This window comes from Pseudophryne corroboree, chromosome 4 (genome assembly GCF_028390025.1).
Source record: "Pseudophryne corroboree isolate aPseCor3 chromosome 4, aPseCor3.hap2, whole genome shotgun sequence".
In the NCBI taxonomy this organism is placed as follows: domain Eukaryota; kingdom Metazoa; phylum Chordata; class Amphibia; order Anura; family Myobatrachidae; genus Pseudophryne; species Pseudophryne corroboree.
Genome location: NC_086447.1, coordinates 194,016,153 through 194,029,066, shown reverse-complemented (window position 1 = coordinate 194,029,066; position 12,914 = coordinate 194,016,153). Strand labels below are relative to the sequence as shown.

Here is a 12,914-nt window from a genome sequence, read left to right as displayed (position 1 = left end):
GGGGGAGTGTGGAAGAGAACTAGATGGGATAAAAAATAGAGAGAGCCTGGAGAAGAGAGGAGGAGAGAGACAGGATAAGGGGGAAAGAGATGAAGAAATGGGATAAGAGATGGTGAGAGATAGGCGGAATATGAGAGAGAGAGAAAGATGGTATGAGACATGGCAAGAAAGAGAGAGAGAGACTGTATAAGAGATAGCGAGAGAGGCAGGCTAAGGGAGGGGGACTGAGAGACTGGATGAGAGAGATACAGTATAAGAGATGATGAGAGAGAGAAAGAGACGGGATGAGGGATGTGTGTACTGGATGATCCTCCGGCTACAAGGGACCCGCTGCAAGCTCCAGTCGCATGGACCTCCTCATCGTGATTCATCCTGCTCCAGGCATCCAGGGAAAGAGACCTCCTCACCATGCCCCATGACTGGTGTCCCCCTGGAGAGCAGCAGGGTGAACACACTGGCACATGCAGAGATTGCAGAGGAGAGGGGTGCAGACTGGATGTGAGTTTATGATAGGTGATCTCCAATTCTTCCCTTCCCTGGGACTCAGGGAGTCCCAGCTACAAGCCCTGCTCTGGAAGGGGCTCTCCTCCTCTACTGACAGAAAAAGGGGGGTATTCAATTATCCGCAGTAATTTACCATGGATAATGGATTCACCCGGGAGTTATCCAATTTGCTGCAATGCTATTGCTTATTCCCGATGCCAGCATTTATCAGGGATTATGCTTTGCGTGCCTCGTTTTATTCGCGATAAGTGCTGCGAAAATACATAGGTCCATGGCTTTTCACAGGATCTATGTATCTTCATACAAAAAATGTAGGGCCTAACTCAGACCTGATCGTAGATGTACTAAATTTAGCACATCTATGATCAGTCACACTGACATGTGGGGGGATGCCCAGCACAGGGCTAGTCCGCCCCGCATGTCAGTCTTTGCTCCGTCGCATAAGTACAAAAGCATCGCACAGTGGCGATGCTTTTGTACTTGAAGAGTTGCTCCCCACCAGCACAGCGGCTGCGTGTGACATCACGCAGCCGACGTAGCCCCCCCCCCCCCCCAACGGTCTGTGCATGCCTGCAATGCCCCCTAAACGGCGGGCAAACGCCGCCAGCCTGCCCCCTCCCGCCCATTGTCCACCTCTGCCTGTCAATCAGGCAGAGGCGAACGCAGGGCAAAGACAGCTGTCGGCTGTCTGGCATGCGCCGGCGTACTGCCACGCCGGCGCATGTGCAGTTCAGACCTGATTGCTGCTGTGCGAAAACGCACAGCACCGATCAGGTCTGAAATAGGCCCTTAGTTTTTTTGTGTGAGATAATTGAATATGGGTGATTAAAAAAAATTGTGAAAACATCCGTTTTTTTGTGGGCGCAGCACTATTGCGGGTAATTGTATACCCCCTCCCCCCCCCCCCAAAGGGTGCTGGGGGCTATTGTTATTTCCTGGGATTAGGATGTGACTCTGTGACACTGTGTATAACGCTGGGCGTGGCTAGGAGCTCTCATTGGGTTAGTGGCAGGTCTATCACACCCAGTCCACAGCTGATTGGACGAGAAACGCCCTCCCACACAGGTTACATCCAATAGGAGCCTCTGCCCTTTGGGTGCTGTGCGTTCCCAGAGCAGGATTAACAATGGGGCTGATGGAGCTACAGCTCCAGGTCCACACCCCAACATAGGCCCATTGCATACCATCCAACATTTTACACATAAAAATCAGTACAAATTTGAAAAGGGGGCGTGACCATGTGTAAAGGGCCACGCCCCTTTTCCTATACTTTCAATGGAAGTTTGGAGAGCCAAAAATTGGTACAGACCATAAATAAAAAAGATACTGTACCTGCCAAAAAGGTACAGTTCGAGGGCATGCCACTGCATCTGCAGCAAGTCTCTGCGCTGTAGATATTTGGAAAAAAATCAATTTATTGCAGCGTCCTATGTCCTGCTGCCAGTCCGCCTGCTTCCTCCGGCATCAACAATCCCCACTCCCTAGCCACAGCGCAGGTGGAACAAAAGCTACTGCGGCCACCGGCATAGATGTGTATGAAAGCGGTGCAGTGGAAGGCTTTCATAGCCCTCCCTGCGCTGCATACTTTCTGAGCCACGGAGCCTCCTCTGCGCATGATGTCACAGAAGTGCCTCCCCGCCACAGCCGCGCCCAGATCCCCAGAGGCACTGACTCCGCTACACAGCACCTGGGCTGCCGGCCTGGAAGCCCTGAGATGGCTAATGCAACGGATAGAATGGGTGATATCACGGAGGGTAACGTCTGGATGGTGAATCAATGTAAAAGGTGACAGTGCTGTGCAGTGCAGTGGGTGTGCAGTGTCACTGACACTGCACAGCACTCTCACCTTTTACATTGATTCAGCGAGTTAGTCAGTTCTGCCAGCCAGTCACTATTGTTACCGCCGGTGTCCCAATGCGTGGCATCACAGGGAAGTAGACGCACTAAATAAACGACAGCCCTTAGTGTCGAAGCATTCCGGCGCTAAGGGCTGTTGGGAGCTGTAGTTTATTGAGTGCATCTTCTTCCCTGTAATGCGGCGCTGTCACGGACCTGGGTTGAGAGAGTTAAGAACTCGGAGATTCTTCCGCTGGTCGGGAAGTAGAACCGTAGTTGGGTCGAAATAGAGACGGCCAAATGTAGGTCTTCCTCATGCAGGATTAATAGATAACTTAAGTTTGTGAACGATGCTGGGTGCACTGAATGAGGAATGAAATGGTGACTTGAGAACAGTGCTGAAGAACACTGAACGAAGAAGTGAGTGGTGACTTGTGAACGATGCTGAAGAATACTGAAGAGGTGAGTCATTCTGCTGAAGAACACTGAATGATAGATGACTTGTGAATGATGCTGAAGAACACTGAATGAGAGATGACTTGTAAACAATGCTGCAGAACACTGAACGAGTGATGACTTGTGAATGATGCTGGAGAACACTGAATGAGAGATGACTTGTGTACGATGCTGAAGAACACTGAATGATAATTGGAAGCGCTGGAGACTGTAAGCTGAGAGACACGCTATTTGCTGGACGCTCTGAAGTCTGTGAGCTGAGAAATAAGCTGTATACTGGAAGCACTGGAATCTGTGAGCTGAGAGACACGCTGTATGCTGGAAGCACTGGAACTCTGCAGCTGAGAGACACACTGTATGCTGGAAGCACTGGAACTCTGCAGCTGAGAGACACACTGTATGCTGGAAACACTGGAAGTCTGTAGCTGAGAGACACACTGTATGCTGGAAGCACTGGAAGTCTGTAGCTGAGAGACACACTGTATGCTGGAAGCACTGGAACTCTGTAGCTGAGAGACACACTGCATGCTGGAAGCACTGGAACTCTGTAGCTGAGAGACACACTGTATGCTGGAAGCACTGGAACTCTGTAGCTGAGAGACACACTGTATGCTGGAAGCACTGGAACTCTGCAGCTGAGAGACACACTGTATGCTGGAAACACTGGAAGTCTGTAGCTGAGAGACACACTGTATGCTGGAAGCACTGGAACTCTGCAGCTGAGAGACACACTGTATGCTGGAAACACTGGAAGTCTGTAGCTGAGAGACACACTGTATGCTGGAAGCACTGGAACTCTGCAGCTGAGAAACACACTGTATGCTGGAAGCACTGGAACTCTGTAGCTGAGAGACACACTGTATGCTGGAAGCACTGGAACTCTGTAGCTGAGAGACACACTGTATGCTGGAAGCACTGGAAGTCTGTAGCTGAGAGACACACTGTATGCTGGAAGCACTGGAAGTCTGTAGCTGAGAGACACACTGTATGCTGGAAGCACTGGAACTCTGTAGCTGAGAGACACACTGTATGCTGGAAGCACTGGAACTCTGTAGCTGAGAGACACACTGTATGCTGGAAGCACTGGAAGTCTGTAGCTGAGAGACGTGAGCCTGGGGGGTAGCTTTGCAGCGACGATACTCAGGCGCCAGGGCTTTGCCCGGCGCCTCCTTTTAAACTTCCTGCTCCTCTCCCATTGGCAGAGAGGCAGTGGTTGCGTCACCGTCCCCCTCGCCCCCACGTGAGTCACAATGTAACATGGCGGCGCCCACGGACAGGGGAACCGCCGGCCGCAGCACCACGCACCCGCCGGTGCGGCAGGGTGAGAAGCCGCCCCAGAGACCACCGCGCACGGAGAGGTAAGCGCGGCGGCCGCTGCTCCGGCGCCGTGGCAGGCGTGTTGGGACACCAGCGCTAACAATAGTGACTGGCTGCTTAGCTGCTGTGCGAGTCTCCGGGAGAATCACTGCCAAAGGGAGGGCAGCAGCTTAGCTGCTTCCAGGAGGAGAAGCATTACCCGCCCCTCTCCCACTCGCAGTACCTCCGGGCCCCATCAGTGGCACCCCCCTCCACCACCCGCGGTGGCTCCGGACCCCCTCCCCCACCCACAGCACCTCCGCACCTGCCCTTCCCCCACCCGTGGCACCACCGCACCCACCCCTCCCCCACCCGCGGCACCCCTGCAACCACTCCTCCCCCACCTGCGATGACTCCGGACCCCCTCCCCCACCCACGGTACCCACGCACTCGCCCCTCCCCCACCCGCGGCGCCACCGCTCCTCCCCCACCCGTGGTGGCTCCAGACCCCCTTCCCCACCTGCGGCACCCACACACCAACCCCTCCCCCACCCGCGGCACCACCGCACTCACCCCTCCCACACCCGCTACCCCGCCCCTCCCCAACCCGTGGCACCCCATCCGCGGCACCCCCAGAACCCCTCAACCATCCGAATCTCCCCCACACCCGCCACTCCCCCAACCACAGCACCTACTAGGTGATTCATTGGGCCCTGTGTGAGCTGATCACGCCGTTGCAAGGGCCTACGGCCCCTTAACCATTGCATGCCCTTTGTCCATGCAATATTTAACCACTCACAAAATTATGATTGGAGGTAATACTCCATATAATAAAAATATTGCAAGCCACAAGGGCGTGCAAGGGTTAAGTGGGCATAGCCCCTTACGATGGTGTGAAGAGTGCCCATAGGGCGCGAAGAATCACCTAGTTTTTCATGGGTGGTCTTCAGGTTGCTGGCGGCCGGGCTCCCGGCGACCACCATACCGGCGCCGGAATCCCGACCGCCGGCATACCGACATCTTTTCTCCCTCTTGGGGATCCATGACCCCCCTGGAGGGAGAATAGATACCGTGCCCGCAAGGGGCTCATTTGCGCTCGCCCAGCTGTCGGTATGCCGGCGGTCGGAATTCCGGCACCGGTATGCTGGTCGCCGGGACCCCGACCGCCGGCAATCCATACTACACCCTTTATCATAAATGTTCATCAAGGCTATACAGCAAATACAGCAAAGTACATTTCAATACAATAAAAAATGAACCCTGAAACAAGTAGTGCCGAGTTTCTTCTATTAAGGAGGGTGGAGCAGGTAAAGCTCATTGTTTTGAATAAGGTTTCAAATATAATTTTATAGCTTGTGAATAAACTTTAATAATATGGAAAATCCCTTGCAAACTGATGCTGGACTCAAAGTATAAATGCAGAATCATAAAATTGTATCTAAACATTGAGTATTTAGTAGAGAGACTTACTGTTATTTCAGTACTAATATTAGTGCAACATCTTGTTATAAGCATAGGAGGACATCAGTAATCGGACATCGGACAGTTCTGGTAATGAAAGCAGTGTTGGTGATGAGAAGGACATTGATGACAAGAACATGATGCCTCCAGTTTCTGAACAATGTGCCATCACATCTGCTGATGATACGACAGATCCCAGTGTGGAGGGTCAAGGACGGGATTTCACTGCTAATCGGCATAGGTAAGAGTTGTAATCTAACACCTGTCCTCTGTTTGGGTGTAGTATGGTATGCCGGCGGCCGGGCTCCCGGCGACCAGCATACCGGCGCTGGGAGCCCGACCGCCGGCATACCGACAGTGTGGTGAGCGCAAAGGAGCCCTTTGCGGGCTCGCTGTGTTCGCCACGCTGCGGGCACGGTGGCGCGCTACGCTATTTATTCTCCCTCCAGGGGGGTCGTGGACCCCCACGAGGGAGAATAGCCGTCGGTATGCCGGGTGTCGGGATCCCGGCGCCGGTATACTGTGCGCCGGGATCCCGACATTCGGCATACTGAAGACCACCCCTCTGTTTTATAGTGAGTACAGATGGACAGTGTTTCTTTTAGACAAATTGACACAATGAAACCACAACTGCATAGGGCTCATTAATAGCACTTCACATATTCCGTATCACAGCAGATGTCACCCAGTACTTGCTATATCACTTGTAACACTTGGGGTGTCCAAAAGTCTCATTATGTGAAGTGCCCAAATGTTCAGAGAAGGAAAAATGTATTGCAGACTGGGGGTCATTCCGAGTTGTTTGCTCGGTAAAAATCTTCGCATCGCAGCGATTTTCCGCTTAATGCGCATGCGCAATGTCCGCATTGCGACTGCGCCAAGTAAATTTGCTATGCACTTAGGAATTTTACTCACGGCATTTTCATCGTTCTGGCGATCGTAATGTGATTGACAGGAAATGGGTGTTACTGGGCGGAAACAGGCCGTTTTATGGGCGTGTGGGAAAAAACGCTACCGTTTCCGGAAAAAACGCAGGAGTGGCTGGAGAAACGGGGGAGTGTCTGGGCGAACGCTGGGTGTGTTTGTGACGTCAAACCAGGAACGACAAGCAGTGAAATGATCGCAGATGCCGAGTAAGTCTGAAGCTACTCAGAAACTGCTACGAGGTGTGTAATCGCAATATTGCTAATACATCGTTCGCAATTTTAAGATGCTAAGATTCACTCCCAGTAGGCGGCGGCTTAGCATGAGCAAATCTGCTAAAATTCACTTGCGAGCGAACAACTCGGAATGACCTCCACTGTGCAGTACTGTGAGCTGCCATTCCCGTGTTGGTAAATTGCACAGCACTTGGTAATCTGCCATATGACCTTGCAGTCACGGCCGTCTTTTCATACGGACTCAATGGGCAGTTGCCCAAGGGCCCCAGGAGTACAAGGGTACTGGGCTGATAGCTGAGGGTCCCATTTCTTCAGGGGTACCAGATTTTTGAAAGTCGGCCCTGGCGAACCGGAGATATCCGACTTCAAAGCAGTGGTCCCCATCCGAGCCTGTTAATTGCTCTTTCCAGCCAGATATCGGGTTCTGTCTAACTTAGGGTTTACTGGGGGTATACACCAAAAGCTGGGACTCTCCCCTTTCGGTGGACGCTGGCAGCTTGTCTCTACTATGCCCAGAACCAGAGATATCAGCCTTCCAGCAGCTGGTCCCTACTCCAGCTCCACACGCCTGGTACAGTATGTACAGTGCATCTGGAAAGTATTCACAGTGCTTCACTTTTCTCTTACGTCCTAGAGGATGCTGGGGTCCATTTTAGTACCATGGGGTATAGACGGTTCCGCAGGAGCCTTCGGCACTTTAAGACTTTTCAACAGTGTGAACTGGCTCCTCCCTTTATGCCCCTCCTCCAGATCCCAGTTTAGAAAATGTGCCCAGGAGACTGGATGCACACTAGTGGAGCTCTACAGAGCTTTGCTGGAAAAATACTTTCTTAGGTTTTTTATTTTACAGGGAAGCTGCTGGCAACAGCTTCCCTGCTTCGTGGGACTTAGGGGGGAAAGTAGGAACCAGCTTCTCAATTAGTTAATGGTTCTGCTTCCGCTGACAGGACAAAATTAGCTCCTGAAGGGTACTGAACACAGCCCAAGCCTGGCAGCGTTCACTCCCACAGCACTGCTGCCAACCCCTAACAGAGCCAGAAGTCAGAAGGCTGGTGAGTATATTACCGGAGTCCTGCAGAGAGGGGATCCTCCGGTCATCGTTGGCGGCATACAGGTACACACGCAGCGGAGGGACGCTGCGCGCCATGTCTCTCAGCACAAGGGTGCAGAGTGTGTGGGGGGGGGGGGGGCGCGCTCTGGGGGCATGTTTTAAAACCTTACTCTCACTTTCAAAAAGGGTACATACATGTACAGCCACTGATGTGCCATCCCCAGCCAGTATAAATATTACATTGCTGAGGCTGAAGGGCGGAACTTCTCCTCAGACTTGCCAGAACACTCACTGGGTGCCATTTTCTCCTGCAGAAACTCCAGTGTGAAGCTCCTGAATGCTGTTTCTCCTCATGACCAGGAGCGGTCCTTGGTGCGGGCAAGCAGTGCCTGCGCCCGGGGCGCTGCGGCCTGGTGGCGCGGCCGCAGGCACCGCCGCCTGCCCGCACCCCGCTCCCCCGGCTGCAGCAGACGCCGTGGGCTGTGTGGGCGTCCGCTGCAGCCGGCTCCAGCGACAGACACTAGCGGTCAGTATTGACCTCTAGTGTCTGTGCGGCGCTGCTATGGGAGAGACGTCATGACGTCTCTCCCATAGAGAGAAGCCGGCGGCCAGACGGAGCAGCAGCAGCGATCAGGAAGCAGGAGTGGGGCAGTGGTAAGTATTGTTTTTATTTAATTTTTGTGTGTGCACAACTACTGGGGGCAAAGAAACGGGGCACAACTACTGGGGGCAAAGAAAGAGGGAGCACAACTACTGGGGGCAAAGAAAGAAGGGGCACAGCTGCTGGGGGCAAAGAAATGGGGCACAACTACTGGGGGCAAAGAAAGAGGGGGCACAACTACTGGGGGCAAAGAAAGAGGGGGCACAGCTGCTGGGGGCAAAGACACAGGGCACAACTACTGGGGGCAAAGAAAGAGGAGGCACAACTGCTGGGGGCAAAGAAATGGGGCACAACTACTGGGGGCAAAGAAAGAGGGGGCACAACTACTGGGGGCAAAGAAAGAGGGGGCACAACTGCCGGGGGCAAAGCAACAGGGGACAAAGCAACAGGGGGCACAACTACTGGGGGCAAAGCAACAGGGGGCACAACTACTGGGGGCAAAGCAACAGTGGGCACAGCTACTGGGAGCATAACTGTGGCCACGCCCCTCCCCTATGAGGCCATGCCCTATTTATTTTGCGCACACAAACTATTTTGCCGCGGGGGGGGGGGGGGGGGGGGGGGGCGCCAGTGGAAACTTTCGCACTGGGCTCCACAAGGTGTAGAACTGGCCCTGCTCATGACACTGCTGATACAAGTACAGGGTGTTATAGAAGGAGCAGAGAGTGTTCATTATAATTAGGTCTGTGGTCCTATTATTGGTATATGCGCTGTAAGTGGGTAATATTTCCACAATTCACAATAAGGCGCAGTGTGTGGACTGGCAAATCCCTCTGTGTCTCTGACAGACTTTAGTGTGGGTCTGTCCCCAATAGCTCCCCTGTGTGATAGGGTGTGTGTGTGTGTGTGTGTGTGTGTGTGTGTGTGTGTGTGTGTACAAGTGTGTAACATGTCAGACATTGGGGAGTGTTCTTCCCAGGAAGAACCCATTTTAGATACACAAGAGGGTAATGTGGTGGCCCTTCCCTCTCAGGAGGAGCCGGAGTGGGTGAGAATGTTGCAAAAGAATATGTCAGTGCTTGCAAAGAAATTCTCTGTGTCTGAACAACAGACTAAATATTGGAGGCAGTCTGTGGAGGATGCACTGTTTACTGACCCCTCCATATCATCCACTCGAGTCCCATCCAGTTCCCAGAAAAGGTCTCTGGCCCAGATAATGCAAGGGGACACAGACACAGATTCCGACTCTGACGTCGACACTGGGGATTTGAGAGGGGTAGACCCCAAATTAGCCAAAAGCATACAATGTATGATAGTGGCTATAAAGGAAGTGTTGGAGTTTCCTGAAACAACGCTGGTCCCTGGGGAAAAGTATTATTTTAAATTAAATAAAAAGCAGGTTGTGACTTTTCCTCCTTCAAAGGATTTGAATGCGTTCTTTGAAGAATCCTGGGCTAACCCAAAGAAGAAAGTTGCCCTTCCCAGAAGGATATGTGTAGCGTACCCTTTTCCTGAGGAAGACAGGCACAAATGGGAGACTCCCCCAATGATACATAGAAGCATAGAAACATAGAATTTGACGGCAGATAAGAACCACTTGGTCCATCTAGTCTGCCCCTTTTTTTTTTATCCTTTAGGTAATCTCAACCCTTTTTGAACCTTAATTCTTTGTAAGGATATTCATATGCCTATCCCAAGCATGTTTAAATTGCTCTACAGTCTTAGCCTCTACCACCTCTGATGGGAGACTATTCCACTTATCCACTACCCTTTCTGTGAAGTAATTTTTCCTTAAATTTTCCCTGAACCTCCCCCCCTCCAGTTTCAGTGTATGTCCTCGAGTTCTAATATTTCTCTTCCTTTGAAGAATGTTTACCTCCTGAACTTTGTTAAGACCCTTGATATATTTGATAGTTTCTATCATGTCCCCCCTTTCCCTTCTCTCCTCCAAACTATACATGTTAAGATCTTTTAGCCTTTCCGGGTACGTTTTGTGATGTAGGCCATGCACCATTTTAGTTGCCCTTCTTTGTACACTCTCTAATGTATTTATATCCTTCTGGAGATATGGTCTCCAGAACTGGACACAGTATTCCAGATGGGGCCGCACCAATGACCTATACAGTGGCATTATCACTTCTTTTTTCCTACTACTGATTCCTCTCCCTATGCAACCAAGCATCTGACTTGCCTTTCTCATTGCTTTGTTGCATTGCTTTCCTGCCTTCAAGTCACTTGAAATAGTGACTCCTAAATCCCTTTCCTCCTCAGTAGTTTCCATTATAGTACCCTTGATACTATATTTAGCCTTTGGGTTTTGAGACCCAAGTGCATGATTTTGCATTTTTTAGCATTAAACTGTAGTTGCCACGTTCTTGACCATTTCTCAAGCCTACCTAGGTCATCAATCATTTGTTTTACCCCTCCCGGTGTGTCTACCCTGTTGCATATCTTTGTATCATCTGCAAAAAGGCATACCTTCCCTTCAATACCATCTGCAATGTCACCAACAAAGATATTAAAGAGAACTGGACCAAGTACAGATCCCTGGGGTACTCCACTGGTAACATTTCCCTCCATAGATTGCACTCCATTAACTACAACTGTCTGTTTCCTATCCTGCAACCAGGTTCTTATTAGAGATGAGCGCCGGAAATTTTTCGGGTTTTGTGTTTTGGTTTTGGGTTCGGTTCCGCAGCCGTGTTTTGGGTTCGACCGCGTTTTGGCAAAACCTCACCGAATTTTTTTTGTCGGATTCGGGTGTGTTTTGGATTCGGGTGTTTTTTTAAAAAACACTAAAAAACAGCTTAAATCATAGAATTTGGGGGTCATTTTGATCCCAAAGTATTATTAACCTCAAAAACCATAATTTACACTCATTTTCAGTCTATTCTGAATACCTCACACCTCACAATATTATTTTTAGTCCTAAAATTTGCACCTAGGTCGCTGGATGACTAAGCTAAGCGACCCTAGTGGCCGACACAAACACCGGGCCCATCTAGGAGTGTCACTGCAGTGTCACGCAGGATGTCCCTTCCAAAAAACCCTCCCCAAACAGCACATGACGCAAAGAAAAAAAGAGGCGCAATGAGGTAGCTGTGTGAGTAAGATAAGCGACCCTAGTGGCCGACACAAACACCGGGCCCATCTAGGAGTGTCACTGCAGTGTCACGCAGGATGTCCCTTCCAAAAAACCCTCCCCAAACAGCACATGACGCAAAGAAAAAAAGAGGCGCAATGAGGTAGCTGTGTGAGTAAGATAAGCGACCCTAGTGGCCGACACAAACACCGGGCCCATCTAGGAGTGTCACTGCAGTGTCACGCAGGATGTCCCTTCCAAAAAACCCTCCCCAAACAGCACATGACGCAAAGAAAAAAAGAGGCGCAATGAGGTAGCTGTGTGAGTAAGATAAGCGACCCTAGTGGCCGACACAAACACCGGGCCCATCTAGGAGTGTCACTGCAGTGTCACGCAGGATGTCCCTTCCAAAAAACCCTCCCCAAACAGCACATGATGCAAAGAAAAAAAGAGGCGCAATGAGGTAGCTGTGTGAGTAAGATAAGCGACCCTAGTGGCCGACACAAACACCGGGCCCATCTAGGAGTGTCACTGCAGTGTCACGCAGGATGTCCCTTCTAAAAAAAACCCTCCCCAAACAGCACATGACGCAAAGAAAAAAAGAGGCGCAATGAGGTAGCTGTGTGAGTAAGATAAGCGACCCTAGTGGCCGACACAAACACCGGGCCCATCTAGGAGTGTCACTGCAGTGTCACGCAGGATGTCCCTTCCAAAAAACCCTCCCCAAACAGCACATGATGCAAAGAAAAAAAGAGGCGCAATGAGGTAGCTGTGTGAGTAAGATAAGCGACCCTAGTGGCCGACACAAACACCGGGCCCATCTAGGAGTGTCACTGCAGTGTCACGCAGGATGTCCCTTCCAAAAAACCCTCCCCAAACAGCACATGACGCAAAGAAAAAAAGAGGCGCAATGAGGTAGCTGTGTGAGTAAGATAAGCGACCCTAGTGGCCGACACAAACACCGGGCCCATCTAGGAGTGTCACTGCAGTGTCACGCAGGATGTCCCTTCCAAAAAACCCTCCCCAAACAGCACATGACGCAAAGAAAAAAAGAGGCGCAATGAGGTAGCTGTGTGAGTAAGATAAGCGACCCTAGTGGCCGACACAAACACCGGGCCCATCTAGGAGTGTCACTGCAGTGTCACGCAGGATGTCCCTTCCAAAAAACCCTCCCCAAACAGCACATGACGCAAAGAAAAAAAGAGGCGCAATGAGGTAGCTGTGTGAGTAAGATAAGCGACCCTAGTGGCCGACACAAACACCGGGCCCATCTAGGAGTGGCACTGCAGTGTCACGCAGGATGTCCCTTCCAAAAAACCCTCCCCAAACAGCACATGACGCAAAGAAAAATTAAAGAAAAAAGAGGTGCAAGATGGAATTGTCCTTGGGCCCTCCCACCCACCCTTATGTTGTATAAACAGGACATGCACACTTTAACCAACCCATCATTTCAGTGACAGGGTCTGC

The 12,914-nt window shown here is 51.2% G+C and overlaps 1 protein-coding gene across 11 annotated transcripts in view; it reads left to right on the top strand.

Moving 5' to 3' along the window:
• The window catches only part of ANKMY1 (ankyrin repeat and MYND domain containing 1), a 301,516-nt gene that overhangs the window by 76,376 nt on the left and 212,226 nt on the right, over window positions 1-12,914 (top strand). For all 11 annotated transcript variants that reach the window (XM_063915687.1, XM_063915678.1, XM_063915679.1 and 8 more), the window contains one exon: window positions 5,610-5,794. In XM_063915687.1, the coding sequence (XP_063771757.1) occupies window positions 5,610-5,794 (185 nt within the window). The remainder of the gene's footprint in view (window positions 1-5,609; window positions 5,795-12,914) is intronic.